This window comes from Triticum aestivum, chromosome 3B (genome assembly GCF_018294505.1).
Source record: "Triticum aestivum cultivar Chinese Spring chromosome 3B, IWGSC CS RefSeq v2.1, whole genome shotgun sequence".
Classification (NCBI taxonomy): domain Eukaryota; kingdom Viridiplantae; phylum Streptophyta; class Magnoliopsida; order Poales; family Poaceae; genus Triticum; species Triticum aestivum.
The window spans coordinates 510777509-510803593 of NC_057801.1; the positions used below are offsets into that span (position 1 = coordinate 510777509).

The 26085-nt window shown below is 45.2% G+C and overlaps 1 protein-coding gene across 2 annotated transcripts; it reads right to left on the reverse strand.

Moving 5' to 3' along the window:
• Positions 1-16162: 16162 nt before the first annotated feature.
• LOC123070635 (pseudo histidine-containing phosphotransfer protein 5) lies at positions 16163-21810 on the reverse strand. 2 transcript variants are annotated; one of them, XM_044493916.1, is made up of 6 exons: positions 17927-21810; positions 17719-17849; positions 17551-17619; positions 16968-17039; positions 16683-16755; positions 16163-16586 (listed from the first exon to the last, which is right to left on the reverse strand). In XM_044493916.1, the coding sequence occupies exons 1-6, from the start codon at positions 17972-17974 to the stop codon at positions 16536-16538; spliced, it is 444 nt and encodes a 147-aa protein (XP_044349851.1). In that variant the 5' UTR covers positions 17975-21810; the 3' UTR covers positions 16163-16535. The 2 variants fall into 2 exon arrangements, with proteins under 2 accessions (XP_044349851.1, XP_044349850.1); XM_044493915.1 differs by having other exon boundaries at positions 18045-21809.
• Positions 21811-26085: the final 4275 nt, after the last annotated feature.

The window sequence follows — 26085 nt, forward strand, 5'->3', positions numbered from 1 at the left end:
ATCTTGATGGCACTTTCGTTGTCGCGGAAGAGAGGTACTTGTTTCAGGTTGATGCCATAGTCCTTGAGAGTTTGCTTCATCCATAGAAGCTGAGCACAACCAGAACCAGCAGCAATGTATTCAGATTCAGCAGTTGAGAGTGATACACAATTCTGCTTCTTTGAAGACCAACAGACAAGTGATCGTCCCAGAAAGTGACATGTTCCTGATGTTGACTTGCGATCCACCTTGTCACCAGCATAATCAGCATCCGAGAATTCAACCAAATCAAATTTTGAGCCCTTGGGATACCATAATCCGAGTGCTGGGGTGTAAGCCAAATATCTAAGAATTCGCTTCACAGCTAAGTGATGCGATTCCTTTGGTGCCGCTTGGAATCGAGCACACATGCAAACACTAAGCATAATATCTGGCCTAGATGCGCATAGATAAAGTAAAGAACCAATCATGGAGCGGTATACCTTTTGATCGAACTCTTTACCATTGTCGTCGGGACCAAGGTGGTGTTTGGCTGGCATTGGCATCGTATAACCTTTGCAGTCTTCCATTCCAAACTTCTTCAGACAATCTTTGAGGTATTTTTCTTGAGATATGAAGATGCCATTGCTTTGCTGACGAATTTGAAGACCAAGGAAGAACTTCAGTTCTCCCATCATGGACATCTGATATTGCTCTTGCATCATGTATCCAAACTCATCACTATACTTCTGGTTGGTGCAGCCGAAGATAATGTCATCCACATATATTTGGCACACAAACAGTTCGCCATCATATGTCTTCGTGAAGAGTGTGGGATCGAGGGATCCTGGTTTGAAGCCTTTGCTCTTCAGGAAGTCTTTGATCATATCATACCATGCGCGAGGAGCTTGTTTGAGGCCATACAGTGCTTTGTTTAGCTTGTACACCATATCAGGATGTTTTGGATCTTCAAAGCCAGGTGGTTGAGTGACATATACTTCTTCTTCAATCTTGCCGTTGAGAAATGCACTCTTCACATCCATTTGATATAGCAAGATGTTGTGATGATTAGCATAGGCTAGCAATATGCGAATAGCTTCAAGCCTAGCTACAGGAGCAAATGTTTCATCGAAGTCAATTCCTTCAACTTGAGTATATCCTTGAGCCACAAGACGTGCTTTGTTTCTGATGACTTGACCATGCTCATCTTGTTTGTTCTGATATATCCATTTTGTTCCAATAATGTTATGCTTGCGAGGGTCAGGTCACTTGACAAGTTCCCAAACATTATTTAGCTTGAACTGTTGAAGTTCTTCTTGCATGGCTTGAATCCATTCAGGTTCCATAAAAGCTTCAGCAACTTTCTTGGGTTCTGATATTGACACAAATGAAAAGTGCCCACAGAAGTTTGCTAACTGTGTTGCTCTTGAGCGAGTAAGCGGACCAGGCGCATTGATGCTCTCAATTATCTTCTCGATTTGTACTTCATTTGCAACACGAGGATGAACTGGACAAAGACCTTGCTCATGCCGATCATTTTCATCATTGGGAGGATTGTCTTCGGTCTGAGCATTGTCTTCAGGTTGGTTTGGTGCAGAAATGATAAGTTCCTCTTCAGGCTGTGCTTCAGAGGGCATGATTTCACCAGTTCCCATCAGCTTGATAGATTCACTAGAAGGAGCTTCATCAAGTGTGCTTGGCAGGAGCTCTCATTGTGAACCATTGGTTTCATCAAATCGCACATCCACTGTTTCAACGATTTTGTAGTGGAAGAGGTTGAAGACCCTGTAAGAGTGCGAATCCTTTCCATAGCCAAGCATGAAGCCTTCGTGAGCTTTGGGTTCAAATTTTGACTTGTGATGGGGATCCTTGATCCAGCACCTAGCACCAAAGACTCTGAAGTAGCTGACATTTGGCTTCTTGCCAGTAAGGAGCTCATAGGATGTTTTTCCCAGAAGCTTGTGGATGTAAACACGGTTGATGATGTGACATGCAGTATCAATAGCTTCATGCCAGAACTTTCTTGGTGTCTTGTACTCGTCGAGCATCGTTCGAGCCATCTCAATGAGGGTTCTATTCTTGCGCTCAACAATGCCATTTTGCTGAGGTGTGTAAGGAGCAGAAAATTCATGAGTGATTCCCATTGTATCCAGATAAAGATCAAGGCCGGTGTTCTTGAATTCAGTGCCATTATCACTTCTGATATGCTTGATCTTGACGCCATAATTGTTCATTGCTTGATTGGCGAATCGTCTGAAGACATCTTGTACTTCAGTCTTGTAGAGAATTATGTGCACCCATGTATATCTTGAGTAGTCATCAACAATGACAAAGCCATAGAGACATGCCGTTGTTCTGAGGGTGGAGTAGTGAGTAGGGCCAAACAAGTCCATGTGCAACGGCTCAAAGGGTTGAGATGTCGTCATGATTGTCTTCGAGGGGTGCTTGGCCCTCGTCATCTTCCCAGCTTCGCAAGCACCACACAAATGATCTTTCTTGAACTTGACACCTTCGATGCCTATGACATGCTTCTTCTTGACGAGAGTGTGCAAGTTCCTCATGCCAGCATGCCCCAGCCTTCGATGCCAAAGCCAGCATTCTGAAGCTTTTGCAAGAAGACATACGGCAAGCTGTGGACCTGCTGAGAAATCTACCATGTATAGATCACCTTGAAGGAAATATGCCCTAGAGGCAATAATAAAGTTATTATTTATTTCCTCATATCATGATAAATGTTTATTATTCATGCTAGAATTGTATTAACCGGAAACATGATACATGTGTGAATACATAGACAAACATAAAGTCACTAGTATGCCTCTACTTGACTAGCTCATTAATCAAAGATGGTTATGTTTCCTAACCATAGACATGTGTTTTCATTTGATTAATGGGATCACATCATTAGGATAATGATGTGATTGACATGACCCATTCCGTTAGCCTAGCACTTGATCGTTTAGTATATTGCTATTGCTTTCTTCATGACTTATACAAAGTTCCTGGAACTATGAGATTGTGCAACTCCCGTTTACCGAAAGAACACTTTGTGTGCTACCAAACGTCACAACGTAACAGGGTGATTATAAAGGTGCTCTACAGGTGTTTCCGAAGGTACATGTTGAGTTGGCATAATTCGAGATTAGGTTTTGTCACTCCGATTAGCGGAGAGGTATCTCTGGGCCCTCTCGGTAATACTCATCACCTAAGCCTTGCAAACATTGTAACTAATGAGTTAGTTATAAGATGATGTGTTACAGAACGAGTAAAGAGACTTGCCGGTAACGAGATTGAACTAGGTATTGGATACCGACGATCAAATCTCGGGCAAGTAACATACCGATGACAAAGGGAACAACGTATGTTGTTATGCGGTTTGACCGATAAAGATCTTCGTAGAATATGTAGGAGCCAATATGGGCATCCAGGTCCCGCTATTGGTTATTGACCGAGAATGGTTCTAGGTCATGTCTACATAGTTCTCGAACTCGTAGGGTCCGCACGCTTAACGTTACGATGATAGTTTTATTATGAGTTTATAAGTTTTGATGTACCGAAGTTTGTTCGGAGTCCCGGATGTGATCACGGACATGACGAGGAGTCTCGAAATGGTCGAGACATAAAGATTGATATATTGGACGACTATATTCGGACACCGGAAGTGTTCCGGGTGATTTCGGAGAAAACCGGAGTGCCGGGGGGTTACCGGAACCCCCCGGGAGAGTATTGGGCCTTATGGGCCTTAGGGGAAAGGAGAGAGGGGCGGCCAGCATGGGCCGCGCGCCCCCTCGACCCTCTGGTCCGAATTGGACTAGGAGGGGGGGCGGTGCCCCCCCTCTTTCCTTCCCCCTCTCCCCCTTCCTTCCCCCTCCTAGTAGGAGTAGGAAAGGAGGAGTCCTACTCCTACTAGGAGGAGGATTCCTCCTCCCTTGGCGCGCCCAAAGGGGCCGGCCGGCCTCCCCCCTCCCTCCTTTATATACGGGGGCAGGGGGCACCCCAGAGATACACAAGTTGATCTACGGATCGTTCCTTAGCCGTGTGCGGTGCCCCCTCCACCATATTCCACCTCGGTCATATCGTCGCGGAGTTTAGGCGAAGCCCTGCGCCGGTAGAACATCATCATCGTCACCACGCCGTCGTGCTGACGGAACTCTTCCCCGAAGCTTTGCTGGATCAGAGCCTGGGGATCGTCATCGAGCTGAATGTGTGCTGAACTCGGAGGTGCCATACGTTCGGTGCTTGGATCGGTCAGATCGTGAAGACGTACGACTACATCAACCGCGTTGTCATAACGCTTCCGTTTATGGTCTACGAGGGCACGTGGACGAACACTCTCCCCTCTGTTGCTATGCCATCACCATGATCTTGCGTGTGCGTAGGAATTTTTTTGAAATTACTACGTTCTCCAGCAGTGGTATCAGAGCCATGTTTTATGCGTAGATGTCATATGCACGAGTAGAACACAAGTGAGTTGTGGGCGATATAAGTCATACTGCTTACCAGCATGTCATACTTTGGTTCGGCGGTATTGTGAGATGAAGCGGCCCGGACCGACATTACGCGTATGCTTACGCGAGACTGGTTTCACCGCTACGAGCACTCATTGCTTAAAGGTGACCGGCGGGTGTCTGTCTCTCTCACTTTAGTTGAATCGAGTGTGGCTACACCCGGTCCTTGTGAAGGTTAAAACAGCACCAACTTGACAAACTATCGTTGTGGTTTTTGATGCGTAGGTAAGAACGGTTCTTGCTAAGCCCGTAGCAGCCACGTAAAACTTGCAACAACAAAGTAGAGGACGTCTAACTTGTTTTTGTAGGGCATGTTGTGATGTGATATGGTCAAGACGTGATGCTATATTTTATTGTATGAGATGATCATGTTTTGTAACCGAAGTTATCGGCAACTGGCAGGAGCCATATGGTTGTCGCTTTATTGTATGAAATGCAAACGCCCTGTAATTGCTTTACTTTATCACTAAGCGGTAGTGATAGTCGTAGAAGCAATAGATGGCGTAACGACAACGATGCTACGATGGAGATCAAGGTGTCACGCCGGTGACGATGGTGATCACGATGGTGCTTCGGAGATGGAGATCGCAAGCACAAGATGATGATGGCCATATCATATCACTTATATTGATTGCATATGATGTTTATCCTTTATGCATCTTATCTTGCTTTGATTGACGGTAGCATTTTAAGATGATCTCTCACTAAAATTATAAAGAAGTGTTCTCCCTGAGTATGCACCGTTGCCAAAGTTTGTCGTGCCCAGACACCACGTGATGATCGGGTGTGATAAGCTCTACGTCCATCTACAACGGGTGCAAGACAGTTTTGCACACGTGGAATACTCAGGTTAAACTTGACGAGCCTAGCATATGCAGATATGGCCTCGGAACACGGAGACCAAAAGGTCGAGCGTGAATCATATAGTAGATATGATCAACATAGTGATGTTCACCATTGAAAACTACTCCATCTCACATGATGATCGGTTATGGTTTAGTTGATTTGGATCACGTGATCACTTAGATGACTAGAGAGATGTCTTTCTAAGTGGGAGTTCTTAAGTAATATGATTAATTGAACCTAAATTTATCATGAACTTAGTACCTGATAGTATTTTGCTTGTCTATGTTTGTTTGTAGATAGATGGCTCGTGCTGTTGTCCCGTCGAATTTTAATGTGTTCCTTGAGAAAGCAAAGTTGAAAGATGATAGTAGCAATTATACGGACTGGGTCCATAACCTGAGGATTATCCTCATTGCTGCACAGAAAAGTTACGTCCTGGAAGCACCGCTGGGTGCCAGGCCTGCTGCTGATGCAACTGACGATGTTAAGAATGTCTGGCAGAGCAAAGCTGATGACTACTCTATAGTTTAGTGTGCCATGCTTTACGGCTTAGAACCGGGTCTTCAACGATGTTTTGAACATCATGGAGCATATGAGATGTTCCAGGAGTTGCAGTTAATATTTCAAGCAAATGCCCGGATTGAGAGATATGAAGTCTCCAATAAGTTCTACAGCTGCAAGATGGAGGAGAATAGTTCTGTTAGTGAGCATATACTCAGAATGTCTGGGTATAATAATCACTTGATTCAACTAGGAGTTAATCTTCCGGATGATAGCGTCATTGACAGAATTCTCCAATCACTGCCACCAAGCTACAAGAGCTTTGTGATGAACTATAATATGCAAGGGATGAACAAGACTATTCCCGAGCTCTTTGCAATGCTAAAAGCTGCGGAGGTAGAAATCAAGAAGGAGCATCAAGTGTTGATGGTCAACAAGACCACTAGTTTCAAGAAAAAGGGCAAAGGGAAGAAGAAGGGGAACTTCAAGAAGAACAGCAAGCAAGTTGCTGCTCAAGAGAAGAAACCCAAGTCTGGACCTAAGCCTGAAACTGAGTGCTTCTACTGCAAGCAGACTGGTCACTCGAAGCGGAACTGCCCCAAGTATTTGGCGGATAAGAAGGATGGCAAAGTGAACAAAGGTATATGTGATATACATGTTATTGATGTGTACCTAACTAGAGCTCGTAGTAGCACCTGGGTATTTGATACTGGTTCTGTTGCTAATATTTGCAACTCAAAACAGGGACTATGGAATAAGCGAGCACTGGCCAAGGACGAGGTGACGATGCGCGTGGGAAACGGTTCCAAAGTCGATGTGATCGCAGTCGGCACGCTACCTCTACATCTACCTTCGGGATTAGTTTTAGACCTGAATAATTGTTATTTGGTGCCAGTGTTGAGCATGAACATTATATATGGATCTTGTTTGATGCGAGACGGTTATTCATTTAAATCAGAGAATAATGGTTGTTCTATTTATATGAGTAATATCTTTTATGGTCATGCACCCTTCTCAACAGAGCTCATCTTCGGGGGACCTTCTTCCGGAGATGATGGAGAGTGAAACGCCTCCCCTTGCCTCCCCGCCCCATGGGGTGGACGACCCCGAGGTGTCGTCACGGAGGATTTCTCCCGATCCGCCAAGGCCAAAAGTTAACACTTCGGCGGCCCGAAGCCCGGAGAATTCGGCTCCCAAGGAAAGCGATAGAAAGAGTCCGGGCATTTCTGGCACGCAGCCGGACACACTGATGGGTCTTCTGGAGCAAGCGGCTATCCCAGAGGCGCATCGTACATTAATGGGCACGATGTTTGAAAGGATTGCGTCCACCAAAAGCGGACTGGATGAAGCTTTTACAAGCCTGCTCAAAGGCTTTGAGGTACATAAAATAATATGTATATTTTCAGCTATGCCGCACATGCTAGGTATGCTCTGTGTAGATAGTAGCCCCTGAGACTCTGGTTGCCATCCAGAGGTGGCAAACATAGGATCATAATCCCTGGTAAATGACCGCACATTTTTTATGTACGGGAGGCTAAGGGTCCGGCGGCTGACTGGAATGCTGATTTTGCCGAATTAAAGCGGCAGCTTGATGTGGCGGATGCCGACATCTTGCTTGTGAACAAGCGGCTTGACGAGGCCCAGGGTAAGTATTTTTGGCTTTGTCAGCAAATATTAAGAGGAGCATGATGCTAGTATCTATAATATGCTGTGACTGCAGATGGAGCTGCTGCCGTGGAGACCCTTAGGGCGGAGCTTGCCCTAGCCAAGGAGCAAGCCAGGAGAAGTGATGTGGCTTCCCTATAGGCGACCGAGGAGTTGAGAGCCGAACAGGCTGCTCATCGCCAGAGCGAGGAAAAGATAGCCAAGATGGATGTTGAGCTTAAGGATGCCACCGACCGTTATGAGCTCCTTGAAAAGGAAAATCAAGTGAAAGCGGCTGACCTGAGTAAGTCCTTGGAAGCAGCCAAGGAGACTCGCTCTGAGATCAGAGCAGCGAAGGAGGAGCTTCATCAAGCCGGAGATATCACGGCTGGGAAGCCCTTTTTGTTGCGGACGAAGTTCGGAGATCCGAAGTACGCCCCTTTGGATCAATTATGGAGTGCTAAGGACGCATACTTGAACTTGGCCAAGAGTGCTGCCGATGCGACTGAATCTTTCAAGGATCAGAAAGATCAAGAGGCAGAATGATTGTTCTGGTCGTAATTCAGTGCTCCAAAGCGTCCGCTGATGTTGAACGAACAAATGGCCGAGTGGGCCGAGCTCCATAGGTTATCAGGGCTTGCCATGAGATCTGTCATGGATCATCTTTGGCTGAAGGGACCAAGGCCGGGCAGTTATTTTGGTTTAGTGCAACAGTTCCTTGGTGTTGTTTCGCATATCAACGCCATGAAGAGGTCGGTGTGCATAGAGGGTGCGCAGATGGCTCTGGCCTGTGTCAAGACATACTGGGCAGGGATGGAGGCCACTGCTATGCGACCCGGGGTCCGGCGGGAGGCCAGGACCCTGCCGAGCACTATTTTGCCGAAGTCCTAGAAGGTGCCCGCTTGATAGAGGCACGGTGCTTGAAGAGTGTCATGTTTGAGTGACATGTATCTGAATTGTAGAAACAATGCGATATTGATTATAAAGGCTGTGTTTATACTTTTGCCTGGAAGTATTATAGTGCCTCCTGCGCGGCCGTTTATGTATGTATGTATATAACCTGAAATTTAGCAGTCATCGGCTTCCGCCCCCACGCACATAATGCGGGGGTGTTCGAAAAAACGCATAATCACACTCGATCCAATGTCTTGGTCCATTAAGGAGGTAATAGCGCAACGAACCAGGAAATCGGACTATATAGCTTTAACACTTTCACTTAGCCATAGGAGTTTGACGGTGGGGCTACTATATAGCCCCTGGTACATTCGTGTTCATCCGAATACGATGCGCGTATGTACGTGACCGGGAAACCGGTCCTTCGTTAATGCGGAGGAATCACGAAGATTCCACTAAGTCATCGAGTGGTTGACCAGTCTCTCGCTTTATCATGACAGTCCATTTTCGGCTTTCTCTACTGAGGTGCTCACCCACATGAACCAGGGCACAATCGCAGTAGTTCTCCCGGTGCCGCCTTAGCTGATGGAGCGGAACGTAAGGTAGCAAAACATGGGAGCCGGGCAAACCCAACATTGGACCAAAGACATGATTCGGAGCTGATGTATATAAGGCCAAACTCGCGACGCCGAACACTCCCTAAGGTATTCGGACTTTATGACATATACTGGGCTGAGTAACGCCCTCGATAATGGGCCCTATGTTTCCAGATACATGCAAAAATCTGGCATGACGAAATGTCAAGAATGCCAGTATCCCTTTCTAGTAAATGTCCAGAGGGTATGAAGCAACAAGAGATAGTAAAAAGGTTTACGCGGGGTCTTAATCTAAAGAGAAACCTTTGAGCGGGGCCCTGTTGCACGTCTGCGCCTTTATCTCCGTTGTGCCGTATTCTGGAAGGGTGTAGCACGATGATCATCTATAAAAAGGAGAAACCTCGGTGAAAAAACTCGTGCAAAGAGGTGGTTAACCATGAGAATACAATTTATTATATTAATAGGGTCAAGCTGAACTGTAAGCTTTTGCTTGTGAGCAGCCCCTAGCACCACCTATGGGCGCCAGACTCATCTAACCGTGTCCGTGGTCCTGACGACCAATTCTGGTTGGAGGGGCATTTTAGTGTTCGGCTGCTAGAGCCGCCACGTATTCTTCTGCACGTAGGGAGCGCTCACTATTTCCGCTAACTGTAATGATGCCACGTGGATCGGGCATCTTAAGTTTGAGATAGGCATAGTGCGGTACTGCGTCAAAACGAGCAAAGGCCGTTCTCCCAAGTAGTGCGTGATAGCCGCTTCGGAATGGAGCAATGTCGAAGATTAGTTCTTCGCTTCTAAAGTTGTCGGGAGAACCGGATACAACCTCTAGTATTAGAGAGCCCGTGCAGCGGGCCTCGACACCTGGTATTACTCCTTTAAAGGTTGTATTACTTTGGCTGATTCTTGACGGGTCTATCCCCATTTTGCGGACAGTGTCCTGCTATATCAGGTTAAGACCACTGTCGCCGTCCATGAGGACTCTTGTGAGATGGTATCCCTCGATGACTGGGTCGAGCACTAAGGCAGTCGATCCTCCGTGCCGGATACTAGTCGGATGATCCCTGCGATCAAAGGTGATCGAGCAGGCCGACCAAGGATTGTATTTGGGGGCAACGGGTTTTGCAACGTATATGTCTCGGAGTGCGCGTTTGCGCCTTCTCTTTGGAATGTGAGTTGCGTATATCATATTCACTGTTTTGACTGCTAGTGGGAATTTTTTTCTGTCCCCCAGTATTCGGCTGGCGGGGCTCATCCTCGTCTTCACTTGGCGTCTCCTTCCCCTTGTGTTCGGCATTTAGCTTGCCGGCCTGCTTGAAAACCCAGCACTCTCTGTGGGTGTGGTTTGTAGGTTTTTCGGGGGTGTCGTGAATCTGACATAACTTGTCTAGAATCTTATTTAGGCTGGACGGTCCATCTCAATGCCTTTAAATGGCTTCTTCCGTTGACCAGGTCGAGAGCCCCTGAATCCAGCGTTGACCGTCGTATTATCTGGGTTGTCTTCATTGTTTCGACGCTTGTTTTTATTGCGTTGCGGCTTCCCGTTGCCATCCCTAACTTCGGATGTGCCCGGGTCGCTGGTGCTGCTACGGGCCAACCAACTGTCTTCGCTCGCGCAAAAGCGGGTCATAAGGCTTGTAAGGGCTGCCATTGTCCTCGGCTTTTCTTGGCCGAGGTGTCTGGCAAGCCATTTGTCTCGGATACTATGCTTGAAAGTCGCCAAGGCTTTGGCATCCAGACAGTCGACTATTTGATTCTTCTTAGTAAGAAATATGTTCCAAAGTTTTCAGGCTGACTCTCCGGGTTGTTGAATTATGTGACTTAAGTCGTCTACATCCGGAGATTGGACATAGGTCCCTTGAAAATTGGCCCTAAAAGCATCGTCAAGTTCCTCCCAACTTCCAATGGAGTTTTCGCGGAGGCTTTTCAACCAATGTCGAGCTGATCCTTTTAACTTAAGGGGCAGGTATTTAATGGCGTGGAGATCATCTCCGCGAGCCATGTGGATATGGAGGATAAAGTCCTCAATCTAGACCCCAGGGTCTGTCGTTCCGTCGTATGCCTCTATATTTATGGTTTAAATCCCTCTGGAAATTCATGATCCAGCACCTCATCGGTGAAGCACATGGGGTGCGCAGCACCCCTGTATTTGGATGTGTCATGGCATGCTGTCGACGGTTGTTGTGTTTGGTGTTGATTCCGAGCTGGTATTCCATCGGTACGATCATTTTGGTGGCCATGATCCCGCATCGCGGCATGTTTTCTAGATCCAAAGATGGACCTGGCTACACTAGCTTTTTTGTCCAGGAGCTCGCGTAGATTGTGTGTTGACTTGTGTGCGGCATCAGTAGTCGTTCTGTCGCGGCCACGGGGTGGTCGGTCCGGCTGATTGGTCGTATTGTTTTTTGACGGGATGGGTTCTATGGCCTCATCGTGGAATTCGGGCAGTAGCTTGCGCTTTGGGTAGCTCTTTGTGTGGCAGTTATCGCCATATTTGTCTTCATTGTCAAGCACTTTGTTCCATCTGTGGTTGAGCTTATCCTGTGCGGCTTTGAGCCTTTGCTTCTTCTTCTTCAAGCTCCTCGCCGTGGCAATAAGCCTTCGATGGAGGTTCTCTTGTTCCAAGTGTTTTTTCGGGATGATGAATGCGTCATCGTCCGGACTGTTCTCTTCTCTAGAGACAGGTTGCTGAATTTTACCCCCGGGATCGGCGTCGTCTGACATCGGCTCCGGACTATGTTCATCGTCCCCTGGCTCATCCTGGTCCATCGCTGGGTCCATGGGGTCGTCGTTTCCATTGAAGTCGACCGGGGTGTTGTTCTTTCTTGTGCTGTTTTTATTCTGGCTAGATTTAGAGCGGCGCCTACGGCGTCACTTTGGTGGCTTATCGAGGGGTTTATCCTTTGTTGTGTCCTCGCCATCGCCTTCTTTTGGCGTGTCCACCATATATATATCATATGATGAGGTGGCAGTCCAGCGCCCTGTGGACGGTGGTTCCTGATCTTCTCCTGCATCGCTGTAAGTACCATCGATGTCTTCGGAGTCGAAATCCAACGTGTCGGTTAAGTCATCGACAGTGGCTATTAAGTGGGTGGTGGGTGGGGAACGAATTTCTTCGTCGTCCGCTTCCCACTCGAGCCGGACATAGTTCGGCCAAGAGTCTCCTGACAAAGAGAGAGACCTTAATGAGTTTAGCACGTCGCCCAAGGGCGAGTGCTGAAAGATATCCGCGGGGGTGAACTCCATGACCGGTGCCCAGTCAGATTCGATAGGCACGGGCGTACGCGGTTCGGATCCTGCTGCCGGAAACGAGTCCGGGGGTCCGATAGTACCGACCTCATATGAGGTGGGAGGTGTGTTCGGCTCCAAGGCCGATGAGTGTGCTACCTCCGTGGCGGGGTCCATCCACCCGTCCTCGGATGGAACCGTCTGCTCCGGATTGTTTCCCGGGGCAGCCGCAGGCGCGATCACCCGAGTACTGTCTAATGGCAAATCTAGGTCATGCTCGTCGGGACTGTCCGACACACCTGACACGGGCTCGAATCCGCTGAAGATCAAGTCTCCGCTGACATTGGCAGTGTAGTTTAGGTTTCCAAACCTGACCTGGTGGCCAGGGGCGTAGCTGTCGATCTGCTCCAGATGGCCAAGCGAATTGGCCCGCAGTGCGAAGCCGCCGAATACGAAGATCTGTCCGGGGGGAAAACCTCCCCTTGGACTGCGTCGTTGAAGATGATTGAAGGAGCTATCAAGCCTTATCACGACGACACAGTGGAACTCTCAATGAAAGCACCAATGTCGGTGTCAAAACCGGCGGATCTCGGGTAGGGGGTACCGAACTGTGCGTCTAAGGCTAATGGTAACAGGAGGCTGGGGACACGATGTTTACCCAGGTTCGGGCCCTCTCGATGGAGGTAATACCCTACTTCCTGCTTGATTGATCTGAATGATATGAGTATTACAAGAATTGATCTACCACGAGATCGTAGAGGCTAAACCCTAGAAGCTAGCCTATGATTATGATTGTTCTTGTCCTACGGACTAAACCCTCCGGTTTATATAGACACCGGAGGGGGCTAGGGTTACACAGAGTCGGTTACAGAGAAGGAGATCTACACATCCGAATCGCCAAGCTTGCCTTCCACGCAAAGGAGAGTCCCATCCTGACACGGGACGAAGTCTTCAATCTTGTATCTTCATAGTCCAATAGTCCGGCCAAAGTATATAGTCCGGCTGTCCGGACACCCCCTAATCCAGGACTCCCTCACCCTCCTTGAAGGCGATGTTCTCAAAGTCCGCTCGCAGCTTCTACGCGTTCACCTCGCGCATGCGGTTCCTGCCGAGGCGCTGGGCACGGATGGCTTCCCACGCCTCCTTGGCGCTTGCCTTCGCTGCGAGCATGTCGTGCATCTCCGGCGGCGTGGCGTGCATAAGTGCCGCCACGGCTTTCCTGTCCTCCTTTCTCTCAACCAGGTCGTCCTCCATGGGAACCCGTAGGCTCGCCGCATGGAGGTTGCACTCCATGATCAACGCCCACTCACTGTAGTTCAAGCGCGTGAGCATCGGGAAGGTGATGGGCACGTTACAGCTGATTGCGGTCTCGCGCACGATCTCCCTAACCACGACCTCACGGCGATGGCCGTGCCTGGACCGGCTGCGCCCTCGCTGCTCCTCCGGAGGCGGCGACTGGGAGCCGTCCTGTGATGGCCGCGACTTGGAACCATCCGAGGTGGTGCGCTGCTGCTTTCCTTGTACACCAGCCATGGCTACTGTAACCCGGGGCTCTGATGCCAATTGTTAGCCCAAACTAGTCTTGGCTAGCTAGTATCCTCAGGAATGAACTACAGTAGTAAGACACTCACTTAAGCAGCACACACACACGTACTAGCAAGAGCGTAGCTCACTTGCTTCTGCACTGAATATGCGCGCACACACACACACACACACACGTGAGAGAAGGAGTACTACTTGAGGCTTAGATGGATTGAAATGGAATGGCCTGCATCTCAAAAAAAATATGGAATGGCCTGATTTACAATGGAGGTGCACCGGTCATTTTACCTACATGCAATAAAGACTATCAAACGACGCACTGTAGACTGGGTTGATCAACATACATCTCCTCCAACCTATTTGGTTCGGGGGAAGTTGGACCAGGGAATGCGAATTGAAAGTGTATGAGACTAGGACTGACTAGGATTTTTTTTCCTGAAACTGCACACTTATGCTAACCAATAAACAGAGTATAATTACATACAGATGCGGAATCTACTACAGATACATAGATATGACATATGTCCGGGAAACTTTGCTGAAATAAATCCAAGAAGGATATTACAAACAAGTTCTTAAGAGTTCTTGCAAACAACCAAAACAGAACCAGACATCGACCACAGGTGCCGTCGTGATGCTTGGCGGAAGAAGTGTTAGATCTCTAGCATCCCATGATCCAAGCCAACACCATAGCCAAAAAGGTGTTGTGGGTCGATGGTCGGGTCTACAAAAAGGCGCTTGTCGATGTAGCATGTCAATGGAGGAAATTCCCCACGTCGTCCTCGATCCGGATCTGTTGCCGCCATGGAGAACACCGGAGCCACTGCTAACGCTCCTGTAACCGTGCTCCAGGAATACCATCTTCTCCTCTTTGTTTGTGCCACATATACAAACAACAAGCAAACACAAGGGACCTAAAGCTCGTCGCTTTGAGCAAACGGCAAGCAGACAAGGCCATCGGCTCTTCGACGTTGTCGTGGAGAATGTTGTCTTGGTGAGAGAAAGACCGAAGCCAACTTATTCGACGCAACGCCATCCTCGCCAAATTGGGGCTACTAGACGAACCCCTACTTCTATGTACAAACTAAGATGTAGACTCACCTGTGTTCATAGGGAGAAAACCGTCGTAGCGTCGCCCAGGAAGAGCAATACAGAACTGCTCTGGTGGGCGCTTCTATGAGACTTGGAATTGAGAAAGGAAAGGGAAGAGGAGTTGACGGGCGAACTCCCCTTAATCTCTTCCAGGGGAGGGCTGGTAATTCAGCCGAGGAATGAGAATTAGCAAAGAAACAAAAAGATTGTTCGTTGCGCCAAACAAGGGCTGGTTCACTTTTGTACCTAAACAAATCTGTCATCAGCATCTTCTGTTACTTTGACTCCAAAGAGAGGAAATTGTTCTTTTTGTTAAATTCCTACAAGTAATTCCCAACAAGCACCAAACATGAGACTAGGACTAATAGTCCACTTCTCAAGCCTAATCCCCCACAAGCTGCCCTTATAAACTCACATTCCCTTTCCCTTAAACTACTCATTCCGTTTCTAAATATAAGTTTTTTTTAGAGATTTCAATACAAACCACTTACGGATGTATATAGACATATTTTAGAGTGTAGATTCACTTATTTTGCTTTGTATATAGTCCGTATTGAAATCTTTAAAAAGGCTTATATTTAGGGGTACCAAACACGCTGCTAGTACTCGTCTATACGCAAAGTGGTATTCAATGGTGCCCCCTATGTCCGGATACACTACATTCAATTTCTTAGATATTTATCTTGCTGAAACGTACTGTATCTACATCGACATACTAGTTCATACTCAGAAACCAACTTTTTTTTTCCCGCCGTACTAAGAAACCAGGTTGACAGTATAGTTTTAAAAACCGGACCGGACCGGCGGTCGAACCGAAAAAACCCAAAACCGGTGGTCTCAACGGTTTTTTAAGCTAATAAGACCGTCCTGCAATCAGACTGCCCGGTTTTTTGAAAAACCAAAGAAAAACGGGGCCATCGAACCGGGAAAAACCAGGAATTTTTTAATAGAAATTAGGAGAAGTGGAATTCAATCTCAAGACGTGTGAGCAGTACGCGGGGTCTGCCCACGGCCCAATAGCCGAGTCGGTTGTGCTACTTTGTTGTCCACTACATGAAAATAATTTATTTGATCATTGTTTCACTACATTAGCACATATATTACTCAATATATATTATTTTATTGCTTAAAAAACCAACAATCGAATCAATGAACCACGGTCCGACGGGTAAAAACCTGAACCGACAACTACGGTTCGATTTTTTAAACTATGGTTGACAGGCTGAAACGTACTGTGTGTGTGAGGCCCTATACGCATCATTCACCACCAGTCACCAATACTGACCTCAGCATCCACATCGTGATGAGCATATATAATTGATCCAACACAAGTCAACCGCTGTGCGGTTTGTTGGGTGCTCAGGCATTATTTCTGATAATAACAAATAAACACGGCATATCCGCCACAAATAACCAGGAAGAAAGTTTGCTGAGAGCAAATAGCTCGATAAACAGCATCTTTATTAGAAACAAGCAAATCCGATTCCATCTTTCACTCTCGTATTTACTTGCATGCCTCTCATCTCTCCTTATTTCCTTTTATAAACGAGTATCGTCATATCTAAGTAGGAATATCATATCCAGTATTATTGATTTGCTGTACCGGCGGCAGAGTTGCGCCTACTCCCAGCAAGACCAGCAAGATATGATGCAGAGGCTGGGATTAGTATTTCCGGAGTACTTGCTCCATAATTAGTGCGCCTTGCCAACGCCAAAAGCTCTCCAGTATTTACATGGCAGGTCTAGTGGCCGCTCCAGCAGGACCAGCTTGTCGCAGCAGCTGCATGGTAACCATACATACATCAGTAAGCAAATTGATGGAAATGATCCAACTGTCATGACACCAAGACTGACACGGCGGTGCCTCAAGGGTTACCTGGAAATAGGATTCTAGTTTCTGCCTCAGGATGGCATGCTCCCTCTTCAGTTTCTGGAGAGACCCCATGCAACTGCATACCAAAATAAAGCACACGTGTGAGTAACGGCTGTTTTCACCATATGACGGCTTTACAGCGAACTCATGGCGCGTTTTGGTTTTATAATGACGACAAAGCGGTGTGGAGTTCTTCTTTTTTTCAAGTGAAGATATATTCTGAAAGACTTTAGTGATAAAGTCCACGAAGAACTGATGCATCGACATGGAGTGGGGTGAGAGACAGACCCTTCAACATTTCGTTGCCCACAGTTATCCCTGAATGACATGCATTCATTCTTCATCCTAGAAGCACCGATGCTGCACCAAGTTGTCAAATGTCAATGATAGATCAAATATTTTCTTACTAAAAAAACTGTTTAGGCACATGATTTCTTGTATCATGCAAAATGAACTCGGAAACTTGAGATTTTGAGAAATGTTGGTAGCTGCACACTGAGCTTTTAGTTGGCAACGCCAACCACATGCACATTTAGCAGTCAATTATCCAAACATAGCAATATGAGTTTCTCCCTTATAATATAGCGGTATGGGGTTTCAGTAGAAAGGCATTCGACGGATGTATTTTACACAAACCAAGAATGCTTAAGCTGGAGAATCAGAGACAATTACTGTTATGTGTCATTTGAAGGAATAAAAAATGGTTCCAAAAAGGGTGCATCAGCTTCCCTACGTGCTTAGTTAAACTAAAAGTGCGCTGGTTCTCTTAGTATGCGGAGCAATGAAGCTAAAGGCCTATGAGTTGAATCTTCCGCACTACATGCATCATAAGCAAGTGAACAAAGATATCTAGTAGAAATTGTGGAACTACCTGGAACAGCTGCCTTTCAGTTGCTGCATGTATGCATCCCACCTGCTGAAATCTCTGGGGTACTTCTCCCTGCAGTGATTTCATGTCTAACATTACCACTTGCATGGTCTAACTATATTTCTTTTTCATTCACTAAAGGGAGCTCTTATTCCTATACTTGGTACTTACAGAGCTTGCTCAAGGTTTGATATTAGCCTGCCAGAATCTTTGAAGAACACCACCACAACTTCTTCCACAAAATTAGGACTAGCTTCATCCTGCAAGTCTTCCACCTGACGAAACTGCTCATCAAGGTGACCCTGTCATAAAAATGTTTGTTTCTAAATCAGCATGTGATTTATCAAAGAAAAACATGAAAAACAAGTAGACTACTGACAATGGGGTAACAAATGGGAGGTCTCCTGAATAAACATAAGCCATGCATGGTTGAAAGTGCCCTGAGCAAACTTAAGATATATGAGAAAATAGCAAAGAGTTGAGAGTTGACTACATACCTGATCAAAGAGGCCCTTCTTCAAAGAAGCAGCTTGTCGCCTCAAATTAGAATAATCCATTTATATGAATGAACGAGTGAATAAGTGGCAAAGTGAAGTTCGTACAGGTTAGAGCAAGCTTCACAATGCACATATAACTTGTAGGAGCGACGGATATAGAAAAGTTGAACCTTGGATGCATATATATAGCCGTGGAGGCTGTTACTATTTGCCCACCAAACATAAGTGAAGTGCAGATATTCTAACCTCTGGATAGCAAAGGTTAGCATCTTGCATGCATAGGTGATTTGATTGCCACGGTGTACAAAAGCTATCCACATTTTGGAGAGCGACTTGAATATATGCGGATTCCCGTATGCTCTAGCTCTTCTAAGATATACAGTGGTTCAAGTAAAACAAGTGTGAGGAAACCATTGGAGGTTTGAACCACTCCAGATTGGTTAATCACTACGACAGTTCAAAGCAATGGAGAGCAATATCCAATTTCAAGGAACATGGGCTATCTACCAGCAAACACCACCCAAACAGAATGTTAGCTGGAAGCACCGTTTGTTTGTAGAGTAACATGGCATGGCCACACCTAAAGCGAGATATCGTATATTGTTTTAGTGCCCCTCTACATGCAGTAAATACAGTTTGATTAGGGTGAACTTCAAACGAATTTACAGCCTCAAATGCAAAAATTTCTCATGATTGATTGCCCAGAAGTCAGAGAATACATACACACATTTCAACAAGTGGAGAAGTCCCAAGTGCAATATGTTTTGTTCCATTATCAGATGAAAAAAGAACTAGTTCAAAAGGAAATTAATCAGGCCTGAGATTACAATTCAGTTAAGCTACTGTTCCTATAATTTGTTAAACCACAGGAGTTACAACATAAACAACACTTTAAGCTTTCATTTGCTAACACCTATAGTAGCCTACCACACAACCTGAGATAAGCCTGTAGATGGCAACTTTCCCTATAGGTACCAACTCATATATAAAAAGCACAGTCGAAGAAGAAATCAAGGGTAAACCAAGCAGTGTTCTCATTCTGTGTCTATTAACATCGAACTGGTGTTCAACTAATACCTGTGGGGCAAGCAACCTAACTCAAAAAAACGATTCATTCACCTAAAAAAAAGAAAATATGATTAACTTACATCGGTATCTTGTTCAGCTAATGGTTAACTGATTTGTGGTAATAACAGTAGGATACTGTGACCTTTATGTGTAAAGTTGTCCTGAGATTTCAGGAAAAAATCTGTATGCGACAAATTGTCATAGGTCGCACTGTTATCGGACAAAGGAAGGAAGATAGAACAAGATATCTTTTCATGCCCCTCAAAGTTCAAACATGTTCTTGTGATAAAATCTGAGAGAACGATGGAGAATTAGAACAGATCCACGAAATGCTTACTTTGAGCCTCAGCGAAAGAAAAGTTGGACAAAGAAACAAATTGCAATAGTTCCTTCCAATTGTGATAGAAAAAGGATCTCAGCACACTGGACCACGTGGCAAAACAAACATTTGTTCCGCAAAAGGAGTAAAATAGATTCATTCAATGATTGATCCTATGATTGCTCTTCAGCCCCAGTCAGCATCACAACTTGATAATAGTATCTGGCATGGATAAAAGAAATTGAAATAACCAAAAAGCCTATACAGGGAACAACTCAGGAAAAAGCACGTTCTGGATTGATCATTCCCATGAGAGTAAATGGACACAAATATTTTCTACCTGCAAGCTACACAGTCAGTACTGTCCCTGAATGATGGTTGCATATACAGAGGGATAAATTCCTTATCTATCCTTTTTTGCAAATCCCTCATTCTGACTGCCAAGGTGGGTCCAGGAAGATACCAAAGCACAATCTCACTATCCATCCCTACAGAGACATCCCTTTCCCTTTGTCTAGTGAACATTCTTGTGGCAATATTTTTCTGTCTACAAGACCAATGTTCACCATGCTCACGGCATTTCTAACAAGCAACCAAACTATATCGCAGTTCTGCTATCAAATACCTCAATAGGCACCGCCCTCTTTCTGTAAAACCACATCGAGGATTGTGCTCTCACATGATACTATGGCAAAGGTCATTAAAAAGTTAGTTTTAACAATACATTTACAACTAAATATGGCCCAAAGACATACACATCAGGTCTTCTGAGAAAGCATAAATTTAGGTGGCTAGTGCCCTACCTATCCTCCATGTTATGCATGCCCTTACCTATAAGAAAAAATTATAACTGATGGTTCTATCACTCTTTGTTTTTTATGTTGGGTTACCATATACATCATGTTGGTGTACTGATAGCTTAGAGTCAAACAGACAAAACATGCCACTCCGATGTTTTATCCAGCATATAGACAGGCAGGTGCAGTAGAGGTCTCTACACAAAGCAATATGCAGTTTTAAGCATTTCGAAGGAAAGAAACTTCTCATACTCTTATCGTTTCCTACAGAATTTGAGTTTTCACTCTGATGTCCTTTTGCAGTAGAATGAGCAAACATGAAGCACCAGGGTAAAATTCAGATATTTCTGCACATCACATATATCTGCTTCCACGTATCGAGGCTATCCATGCTCTATGGCTTATGCAACCAAGCCATCAGAAATCCCTTTATAGCATCGATGTATGCAAATTCCATAGTCTAAATCTAGCATACGTGTAGCTCAGCATGAACTAGATTTGTGGCAGTACCTCCAAAAGCATGTTTATGTCTTTATCATATCTATGGTCCATTGGTCCTCCAAAAGGAGATGCTTTCTTGGTTTTGTTTTGCATGTATGATTCATTACTTTTGACAGCTTAGTTGGTATCTGTTCTCGGCTTCTTGCCTACGTGTACGTAGATTTGCCTCATTATTCCCTCACACTCAAAATCCACACAGAAACTGAAGAACCTGTATATTTCTGTTTATTTATTTTCTGCGTTGATAGTAACTTAAAAGTAACCTAACAATGCACATCCACCGTTGGTTCTAACACATCTAAAATAAGTTTTGAGGCCAGACTGTGGTCTGAGATCACCAATCCAACCATGAGATCACTAAACTAATTAAATATTTCCCTAGTTCAGTTGATGCACAACCAGAGCTCTAACACCTGGCAGCAATGAGACTCAGGAAATACATGACATTAAACACCAGAACCACAAGCAATCGACTTCCTCTGCATACATATATATTGTGTGAAAGATAGAACCCAACACTCGAAGTTAAATGAAATACCATGTAAGTGTGCGCTATCATTTTCATTCCAGTAGTAGAAAATAAAGATCACGCGGTTTTAAGCCATCTCGCCTCTTGCCTTGATTGATTCAATGTCACGTAAGAACCTATTCCTTCATGGCGACATCCATGAAGGGGGCCAACTAGGCAAGCGACGGAAAGCTCCGCACTACGCCAAGGGGAGCCTAGAGATCGACACGACACCCTGATTCCTCGACAGCAACCTCCACGGTCGCTGCCGGCATCCATCCACGACCGGATGGGAGCGCCGACCCGCTCGACGCCGTCCGGAGCGCAGCCGCAGGTTCCGCATCCGGAATTGGCAAAAGGGGGGCAGAAGGGTAAACACGATGCTCGGGAAAAGGCGGCGGGAGAGCGAGTGCGGCGTCTCTGCTTGCTAATAGGGCATGAGAAATGATTCTTGCAGGTGGTGGAGTGAGCGAGTTACCAGCCGGGAGGCGCCGGACGGGGGAGATGCGGCCACCAGCGCCTGCGGGCCGCGGCGGACGATTTGGGTGTCTTTTGCGGGTGCTGCTCCGGTCGGCGCGGCGGCAGTGAGATACGGCCGGCCGGCTGGTCAGATGGGCTGGGAAGGAAATGGACTGGCCCACCGGTATGTTTAGCCCACTAGCCCACCTGATTTTGAGTTGTTTTGGGTCTATCTGGGCTGTTTTGAGGGGCTAATATATAAAAAATACTATTGTTTTTTTACAGTAAATGGGTCGTATAGTGTCGGCACTCGTGCCCAGCCTCGCGGCCTAAGGAAAGCCCTAGACCGGCCACATGCTAGCACAACCTGATTAGAAATGTGTCGGGCCTCGCCAACACGGGTATGGCATGCGGGCCATCGGACCAGCACGCCTAGACCGGGCCATTAGGCCATCTTTGGTTGATGCTCGTGTGTGTCAGAGTGCCTTCGTTGAAGCCTACACAAATGGGCAGGCCCACTTTAACAACGAAGCTACTTTTTATGTTTACCTCCTTGGTTTTTTAGTCTACTCTCACCCGAAAAAAACCTGACGTCGTTTTTTAGTCTATTTGAAAAAGTGAACACAATTGAAAAATGTGAACACATAATAAAACATGAACAAAAAGTTTGAACATTTCTTGAAATTGTGAACAAGTTTTGAATTCTGGATAATTTTTCAAGCTGTGAGCAAATTTTAAAAAAGTGAACATTTTTTAAAAACATGAACATTTTTTAAAATTGATTGTATTTGTAATTTTAAATTACTTTTTTGAAATTTTAAATTCTTTTTAAAAAATTGAATTTATGAAAAAAAAACTGGAAACAATCAACAATGGAAGGAGTGGGCGGCCCATTTGTGCCTACCCTTCGGCGAAGGCTCGACTATTTTCCGCCCGCTGGCCCATCACCACATTGAATGTTGTCGGGACTATAGCTGGCTAGATGGGCTGAATCTCAGAGGCCGGCGTGTTAGCACGCGTGTTTGGCCCATGATGTGTGTGGCCTGGCATGTGGCTAAACATACCATGCCTCGTCCGTTACATGCATGGGGCCGTGCTCGGTCTCTTGAGTGAGGCCTGCGTGCCGCCACTTCATGGCCCATTTATTTATTTCTATCCTTTTTTAAAAGAAAAAATCTGATATATATATATATATGTGTGTGTGTGTGTGTGTGTGTGTGTGTGTGTGTGTGCGCATATTGGCCCAAAAAGCAGTCCAAATGCCTCAAAACAACCCAAATTGGCCCAAAAACACGTTAGTTGGTGGCACGCGCGTTAGGCCGGGTCGGCATGTTTACCGCATGTTTGTTGTTGGGCCTTGAGGTGAGGCACGTTTAAGTGTGGGTCAGGTCATGTTGTGTCATGCTGGTTGTTATCTCGTAAAAGTGGTTGGGTAACCCCTAGATGTAAGTGTAAAGTAACCTAACAATAAGTATTTCCATCAATTTGAGAACCAAGATTTATTGAACCAATATGAGTTATTCTAGTAAACAAAGTCACATGTACCTGCACACAAAATACAACACACTCTTGGCCCTCAATGTTTTAAGAAGGTTGTCAAGTTTCTTGCTGGTTGCAAGGGTAAATTTCACAATATGATAGGAATTGGTAGATGGATAAAATAAAATAAAATAAAATGGTACAACAAAGAATAATATATTATAGATGTTTTCATTTGTGGAAAATAGACCCCCGGGCCATAGGTTTACTAGAAGCATCTCTCGAAGCAGATAAGTGTGGTGTGGGTGAAAAATTGCAGTTGGACAATGATTAAATTGCAATATTTATATTTATGACAATGATCATTTGTGGTATAATATTTTATAGGGATTATGTCTATGATATATAGACCTTTATCCAACTATATCTACGTCTAATACTCCACCTCAAGACTGTTATGCAACATGCATCTCAAAGTATTAAGTTCATAACAAACAGAGCATTGCAATAAGCATGATGACATAATGTAGATAGTAAAACTGTCATCTAAGCATGACAAAGAAACTATTGTTTTATCCTTAGTGCCAACTATACAATACGTGTTCGATCCCTTATTGTCATTGAGATCAAATTCATCACAAGATCGAACCCACTAATATGCATCACTTCCTCTGAAAAACTACCTATCAGTCTTGGCAAGAGATGACAAATAGATCGAAAAGCATACATAGCTATTTAATAATACAATAGAGAAACTTCAAAAAAAATATAATTCAATGAACAGTCTTATCATAAAGTAGCAATTCATCATATCCCAACAAACACAACCACCAATTACATCATATTGATCTCAATCATGTGAGGCAGCTCACGAGAACTTTGTATTGAATCATAAGGGAAAGAGAATGCCACCTAACTACTGCTATGGACCCAAAGGTCCTAAAGAAACTACTCACACATGGTTATGGAGGCAACAAGGTTGATGAAGATGACTCTGATGATGGATTCCCCTCTAGGAAGGCGCCGAAATAGGTCGCCATTGAACATAAAATTGCGATTGCGTAAAAATCAGGAAAAATGGTATCGATGGTTTCTCGACTTATGAGATTTATAGGCAAACAAATGGGAGTAAGGCGGTGCCCAGGGGGGCACGCGGCCATGCCACACGGGTGCCCCTGGTTGTGCACTGATGGCTCTATATTTTATGCATTTTTAGCTCATTTATTGCATGTTCTCTACATATATCATGTCCCAGTGAACCAGATATGCATCATTATGCATGATTATCTATTTTTACACTTTCCATTATGAGCATTGCATATTAGTGTTTTTATTTGGTTTTTACTAGTTTCCTTTGTTTTCTTGTGTTTAAAGGTGTTTTGGAGCAACTTAGGATCAATACAATGAAAGGGCCAAAGACGGGTTCAATACACAGGACTTCTAGTACCATACGCATTTCAGAGGGTGGAAAAAGTGTATTTTTAAGTGCTCAAAATCAACCTCTAATAGCACTCACGCGTCGGTGTCGCTATCGTTAATCCAACCAGTCCAAGAATGTCAAAATCGGAGTCCGTATGAATAAATGACGACCAAAATATCGAAGAGTCCAGAGCACAAGATGGTGTGTGGTACGACCGCGCGTGGTCGTACCAATGGTCGTACCACAAGAAATCATACTATAAATTTGCCATTTTAGACAAGATTCTTAACCGATTTCATCTGCATTTGATCCCACATGATCCTTGGCTGATAAGTGAGGATTTGGGAGAAGATTTGGATTATCTTGAGCCTTTGGATGCATCTCATCAACGGAGGAGAGTGAGGAGGTGTCCTATATATGCACCTTCGACCCTGGTCATCGCCGTCTCATCTTCATCATACACAAGTCGCCATCATCCAAGATCAACTCCACTACTGCTCCACCACCATAGAGGAAGGGACAAGTCCAAGAGAAGAGGAGGAGGCTCCACCACGAGCACTGGCCTTCGAGCCGGTGCATCTCCACCACGCCGGTGCCACCCTCATCTTCGACAATGCTTGCACCACCACCACCATCATCGGCACCATCCCCACCATCACCGTCAATGACGCTGTCGTCTCCATCACCGCCATGCCTTCTCCCTTCACCATCTCAACGTCGGCTTGTAACTTGACCCTAACCTTTATGTTAGCGGGTCACATGTTTGAGTATTTGTACTAGTTTTTGATGATATGGATGAATTCTATATGATACTTGATGCGATCCAATATCTTATGTTCATGATTCAAGTTATTAGCCTTTGTGAATGTTGATAGGAGCACTCAGTCACACTAATGCCTTATTACCATGAAGTGTATTACTATCGTTGTAAGGGCTAGGATGATGAGGTATTTAGAGGTGACAGTAAAAGTCTCAATTCCTCGCCTTTGCAATTGATAGGGGATTAATAGAGAACCCCTATGAAGCCGCGTCCACAGGGAAACACTTAATTATCGTAGTGAGAACCAGCGTGGGGAATCTACGATAGTGGCATATGTGGCATGAAGTCTACGAGAGAGTAGAACATGTTATATACCCGACTCCACCCACTTATGCGTATGAAAAGTGAATTAGAGATATGATAGTTCATATTAATAGTAGTGACTTCAGAACCCTAGAGAACACTTTACTACTCTCACTAGTGGAAAAAGTGCTAGTCACAACTTATGTTGGTGACGCGCCATTTCACAGCAACGCCAGCACTATTTTTTTCAAATAGTGCTGGCGTACGCTTATTTCGTACGCCATTGATACGATCATACCACTGGCGTAATATTTTTCTTCAACGCCATAGATGTTTTCTGAATTTATTTCATGTGGGCTCCCGTTTTCTATGGTGTGGCCCATTATGCCCATGCCAGCACTATCCATGTTCTAACTACCCCCGTGTC